This window comes from Myotis davidii, unplaced genomic scaffold (genome assembly GCF_000327345.1).
Source record: "Myotis davidii unplaced genomic scaffold, ASM32734v1 scaffold96, whole genome shotgun sequence".
Taxonomy (NCBI): domain Eukaryota; kingdom Metazoa; phylum Chordata; class Mammalia; order Chiroptera; family Vespertilionidae; genus Myotis; species Myotis davidii.
Window position 1 is genome coordinate 9,409,890 of NW_006289416.1, and position 6,269 is coordinate 9,416,158.

Genomic DNA, 6,269 nt, shown 5'->3' on the forward strand with positions numbered 1-6,269 from the left:
TGGGCAATATGAGGGCGGGGTGAGAGAAGGGGTTGGTCCAGCGAAATTACAGTGAGTTTGTTCTGGGCAGTACCCTTGTCCCACCCAGACTAAGTGACCGCGCGGTGTGATTTAACGTCCACGAGGCTCGTTTATCTCTCACGGAACGCTAACAGGTTACCCGAGACTCTCCGTGGAGAGACTGTTAGAAATTAACGCGCCAGTCTGGCTGATCTGACGTGATTGGGAAATCGTGGCGATTTTGACGTGCGGTCGCTGGCCCCTATGGACCACCCCGCCGGGTCCGTCCTTCCCACGCACGTGTACCTCTCTGTCACTCGAGTTACCCCCGGGGCCCCCAGCTTCCCTCTCCTCCTTCTGCGCAGGCGCAAGGAAAGCTCCGCATCACCCCACCCTTCGCGCAATAGGGCATCTTCAGCCAATCAACACCCGCTTTGGGCGGGGCGCGCTGGGTGGAGGGTGTCAGTCGAAGGTGGCCCCTTGAGAGACACGGATTCTGGCCAATCATCGGAGGCCGTCAGTAAGCCGCCATCTGGGAGGTGCCGCTTGCCCGCCCCCGGCGCCCTCCGGGACCCGGGGGGAATGTCCCGGCACTGGCTCGGAGAGACGCGCTTTGCTCCGCCCGGTGTGGCTGCTGTCTGCTGGCCCTGAAGCTCGCGGTGTTCCGAAATGGCCGAGCCGTCGGACCAGGCCGTCAAGTACTACACCCTGGAGGAGATCCAGAAGCACAACCACAGCAAGAGCACCTGGCTGATCCTGCACCACAAGGTGTATGATGTGACCAAATTTTTGGAGGAGGTGAGTTGGTGAAACGCGCCGCGGACCGGGGTTTGGAGGTTTCCTGCTGGGACCTGTGGTTCGCAGCGCGGCCGGGTTGCGGTACGAGGCTGTGCGTGTGCTCCTGAGCCTGCCCACCCAGTTCTGCACACTTGGGAGAGGTCTCCGCGCCTGCACGTCTCTGTGTGCACACCTGTCTCTGCACACACAGGGTCAGCCGCCGCTTCTGCGCCCTCTGAGTTTGCGTGCCGGTGTGTGTACTCCTGGGAGCGCCCACTTGGGTGATCCAAGACATGACAGGTTGTTGTTTTATGTCTTAAACGTGCTGTTGTCAAATGACTTCAACAGAGAAACTTCTGGTCTGCAGCACAGAAAGGTCACGGAGGCCCCAGAAATCAAAGTCTACATTCTACGTGGCAGGGGGCCCAGCTACGCGGGAGGATGTTGAAAGATCCCCTTTTCCCCCTGAGTTTGCATAAACGGGATCTTCATATGGAACGGGGTCGTCCACTTCTGGTATTCCCCGAGAGGATTCCTAAAAAGATCAGGTTGGATGCCCCCGCCCGTGAGCTGTGGGGTTTCCTCCAGAGGGGACTCTGAGGTCAGAGTGTGCGGACCGCACCCACACTCACCCGGTGATTGTGAACGCGCCTGATGAGGACTTTGCAACAAGGTACAGAACTGGACTCCTGGGACTGCGTTTGGGTGTGTGGCTGGCTTTGAAGAAGGAAGGAAGAGGGACAGAGCAGTAAAAACGCTGCCAGTGGGACTTGATCCTAAAGCAACGTGGGACATTGTAAAACAACTTTGCTTAATGTAAAAGAAGACATCCTTTTGTTAAGATTCTTTGTATTAGATTATCATTTTTGCAATAAATTCTTAGGGGCTTTTCTTTGCTACCGTTGGAGGTGTTTTATCACTGTGGGGGAGTCTGAGTCATAAATCTTAACATTTAACTTCCTTCATCCCCCCCAGACAATAAAAGAGAATGTTTAGTGATGGGGATTCTTTACATAGTTTGAGGGGATAACTGAGATGGAGGCCTGGGCTTAGCTGGATTACAATTTGCATCAAGGGACTTGTTTCACAGAGAATTTTAAAAAACTGTTTTAAAAAAGATTGGAGTTGATGTTTATCAGTAAGCTATTTCAGCATGAACTTCTCAATTGGTGGAGTGCCAGAAGATAAAATAGTGTCCTATTTTAGTTAGGAGTGGTTTTTGTTGGATTCACATCTGATTTTTCCTGCCCCTTATGCTGAACTACAGAGCTTATTTGCCATTACAGTTTCTTGAACTAAACACTTTGAGCATAGCATCAGGCGTAATTGACACTAAATGTCTACTTGGAACTGTTTCTCCTCTCCCTATGGTATAAGTAATTCTGTAGTTTTAAGATCCAGTGTGTGCTTTCTTTATTCGTGCCTATTAAAAAGGATAGATCTATAAAAGATTAGTAGGCTGTTTTATATTATGAAGCATCTATCATTTCTTTCTTTCTTTTGTGGGTTCTGACCTACACATTATGTTGTACTGGAGACCTCCCTTGCCTTCCCCCACAAATGTCAGTAGCACCCCTTCCCCACTTGTGCCAACCAAAAATGTTCCCAGTTTTTGACAAGTGTCCCCTTGGGGAGAAAAATTATTCCTAGTTTGGAAGGAGTTCCTGCTCTAAAATGTGTTTTGCATAACTTTAAGGGTATATTTCTCAGAAGGAGATAATGAGAGAAGATTGTTAAACTTTACTATAAACCATTTACTGTTAACGTTTCATTGTTTTGAGGCAGGGAGGGGGAATTATACAATGTTTTTTTGAGTAAAACTGAAATAGCTCCCAAGTAAAATTTGAGGAAATGAGTTATCACTAATATTTGGTAATGAGTACTTATAGTGAGATAACAAGAAACTGCTGTTTCTAGTGATTTAAATAAACCCCAGTTTACAGCAGTCATTATACACTGTACTTTTCTCGATTGGTACTTGGTACTGTGCTCTCTGTAGTAGCATCCCTGAGACTTGAGTTTGGGTCCCACTGTTCTCTTTGGGACCTTCCTTCTGATCACTCGATGTGGTATTTGCTGAGTGAGCTCTTTTCGCTTCCATGTCTGTCAGGACACCAGAGCCTCAGAGGAAGCAGGAAGACAGAAAACAATGTTGTGGACAGGAGCGGTGACATAGCTGTCTTTAGCCATCGGGAGTATCCCCGGGAACCTCACACGTGGGCTCTAGGAAATAGGGCAGTGGACTTGAGTGGAAAGGGCCTGATTGGCTCAGAGCCGGGCTGGGTTTAGGTAGAAGAGGGAGGCGACTGATACTTTGGAAGTAGACCTACTAGAAGGAGTGCAGCATGCGGAGGGGAGGATGCCCGCTAGCTTGCATTGGATGTTCCCAGGACATCCAATTCCACTTTTTGGGAAATGTCTTCCATTTGCCATCGCTGCTCTTTGTTGTCACTCTCTGTGACATCTCTGCTTAAGGTAGGGTCCTAGCCTTTGGCTTCCCACCCCAGCAGGACCATCCTAGGATCCCTGCCCCTGGCTTCCTGCATCTTAAACACACACCTTCTCCTTCACAGGACTGCAGGACGCTCTGACAGGGGTTCTCCCTTCTTCCTCAGTCCTCCTGTTCCATTATTTTACGAGGCCACGGCTGAGTATCTCATCCCTACTTTTGAAACAAAAAAGCCCAGAAGATGTCTTCCCCTATTCCCCTTCCCCTTTCTTCTATAATTTAAAAGCTCCGGAAATACATGAAGATTTTGCATCCTAACTAAAGAATATTCTGTTTTCACTAATTTACCTAAACAGGGAAGGTTTGTTGGGGGAGGGGAGGCTTCCTACCTCTAAAGTGAACTTTTAACTATGGGCAAGATCTCCTTATCCTATGAATTCACCCGTCCATATGGACAACATGGTTTCCGTGGCATCATTCAGAATACCATAGATTATATGCATGTCTGTGTTCATGTTGAGAAAATGCATAGTTGATGGGTGGAAGAGGGCCCTGGTCTTCTGCCTATACTCTCTGTGCCTCAGATGCCTTATTTAAAGTAAAATGGGAAGATGATAATAGTGCCAACTTCATGGGGGTGATTATAAGAATTAAACAAAATAATGCTGCTAAATGCATAACACGGTCATAGGCACAAGATCTGAGCAGTAAATGCAGACTGCTACATCAGCCGGGTCAGGGTGGGGGGATGGCTTTCTTTCTGTAGCATCGGATGTAGCTGAGTGCTAATATGAGATTTTAAGTAAAGGTGTATATCTGGCAGGTGCTATTGAAACAGGAGAGTGTTATTAAAAAATTATATTCACCCAGCTAAGAACGTAGGTGAAGTTTCTTAGTTGCACAACAGGCTCTGTCCCCTGAAACAATGGCCTTAGAAGCTGTTTTCATGTTCGAAAGGACAGTAGACACCTGAGAGGGCTTAATGTTAGTGGTCAGCTAAGTAGCAGCAAGTGTTGAGTTACTATCTGATACCAACCTGCAAGATTATGAGCTTAGCTGCCTAAGTATTTTGAAGTAGTTTTTTTTTTCTTTCAATCCTGAATTCTAGTTTTTGAATTTATACTGAGGAAGTTGGGTCTGGTCATGATTATATTATTAGTAGGGTTGATGAGTATAGAACATTGAAGGGAAGTTATTGAAATGAAAATGTGGGCATGTGCGGCCAGGAAAAAAGGGTGGTTTACTTTTCCCTTTCTGTGATTTGGGCGGCAGCATTGACTCAGCTTTTCAAAGAGCTGTGAAGGGAGAGAAGGCGTCGCATAATCGATGACAGCCAGTAGGTGTTTAATTTGTGAAATAGGCATCTTCCTGAAAAATGTTATGAGCACAATGCTGTTGTGTCAGTTGCCCCTTCTTTACATGATGCAGATGGAAATTGGTTTCTCTACCAGTGGTCAGCAAACTGCGGCTTGGCAAACCATGGCTCGCAAGCCACATGTCCACGACTCTAGACCATTTCTGGGGACCCTGGGGTTATGATGCTTTCAATCTGTGTCTAGGCTGATCCTTAGCATCATCTGCCTCATAAAGGCTGCTGGCTCCAGACTCTCTTTTGCTTTCATCATCTTAGGCAGTGTCTTTATAGCAGCTTTTGTGGTAAGGACTTACTTTTTGTTACTGTCCATTGAACATGGCTGCCTACTTTGCAGAGACCAGTGGTTCTGAGCCTGGGGTACTTCAGTGCTCCTGGAATCCGGAAAGAGACTGTGGGTGTCTGAAACTCAGTGTCCTTAATTTTGAAGAACCATTTATCTTTACCCTTGATAGGGCTGTGGTATATTGGGCTACCTAAATGCCTTTGCTTTTCTCAAGGAAGTTTGGTAATATTCTAAATCTCATGATACTACAAAGCTGCGGTTGCAAATTATTTAACCTATGTAGTTTGGTAAATAAAAGTAGAAATTATGAAATCCATAGGAGGAGAATATAAAGAGACTCTGCTGTTTAAGTGGCTCAGGCATCATGGGTGAACAGTGGCAGACTCAGTCTCACAGGCCACCCGGGAATGTAAACCTGTGGACAGGGCCACATTTGTAGATTCTACATAATTTTTTTTTCTTTTGGTAACTTTTTGCTACTTTTGAGAAGAGGTTTTTAATTTGTGTGTTTTTAGTTGCTTTTTTATTGCTTCAAAGCAAACACTCGAGATTGCTAACTTTTGTTTTTATGTATCTTTAAGGTAGATGGAAATTCTAAATTGAAGGGAGCACAGACTGTGCAGGCCATTGTGGGAATCTCAAGGAGTAAATAATGCTCATTTCTCCTTAATGCAGCTATCTGTTATTCTAAAAGTTCTTCAAACCACAAAACATAACCAATAAGTACCTTTTAAGTTTTTTAAATTTAATTTATTGGGGTGACATCAGTTAATAAAATTTACAGGTTTCAGGTATGCAATTCTATAATACATCATCTGTATATTGTAGTATGTTCACCACCCCAAGTCAAGTCTCCTTCCATCACCATTTATCCCCACTAGACCTTCTGCTACCTCCCTCCACCTCCCCTTTCCCTATGATAAAAGCACGTACTATTTATTGTCTGTGTCTGTGAGTTGTTTTTTGATGTTTGTTTGTTTTTGCTTAATCCCTTCCCCTTTCCACTTAAGCCCCGAACCCCCTCCCCTCTGACAGCTATCCATCTGTTCTCTGTATCTAATGGAGTCTGAAAAGCCTCGGTCGCACGAGGCAGTTGTGGGAAAGTATTAGATGGGGGGTGCAGAAAACTGGATCTAAATCTTAGATCTTTGTTGAGGTGATTGGAGCAAGTCAGATAAATTCTCTAAATCATTTTCTTCTAAAGTTGGGAGCATTCTGCCACCTGGATCTACCTCAGACTTGTGAACCCTGGCAGGGATAATATATGTGAAAACACTTGGGAAAGTTTGGAAATCTTTTACCAAGTGTACCAGTTAATAGTGCAGATTTTGTAATCAAAGAAAACACGATAATTTCAAGAGAAACATCAAAAGTGCTTTATTCAA

The 6,269-nt window shown here is 45.4% G+C and overlaps 1 protein-coding gene and 1 long non-coding RNA gene across 9 annotated transcripts in view; both read left to right on the forward strand.

The window, feature by feature from the left end:
- Positions 1 to 496: 496 nt before the first annotated feature.
- Positions 497 to 6,269, forward strand: part of LOC102767585 (cytochrome b5) — a 27,403-nt gene continuing 21,630 nt past the window's right edge. The window contains exon 1 of one of the 2 annotated variants that reach the window (XM_006761917.2): positions 497 to 798. In XM_006761917.2, the coding sequence (XP_006761980.1) occupies positions 670 to 798 (129 nt within the window). In that variant the 5' untranslated portion in view covers positions 497 to 669. The remainder of the gene's footprint in view (positions 799 to 6,269) is intronic. The other variant, XR_001513558.1, reaches the window with a different exon arrangement.
- Positions 5,446 to 6,269, forward strand: part of LOC107182814 — a 12,660-nt gene continuing 11,836 nt past the window's right edge. For all 7 annotated transcript variants that reach the window (XR_001513561.1, XR_001513563.1, XR_001513564.1 and 4 more), the window contains exon 1: positions 5,446 to 5,529. This is a non-coding gene — a long non-coding RNA (uncharacterized LOC107182814). The remainder of the gene's footprint in view (positions 5,530 to 6,269) is intronic.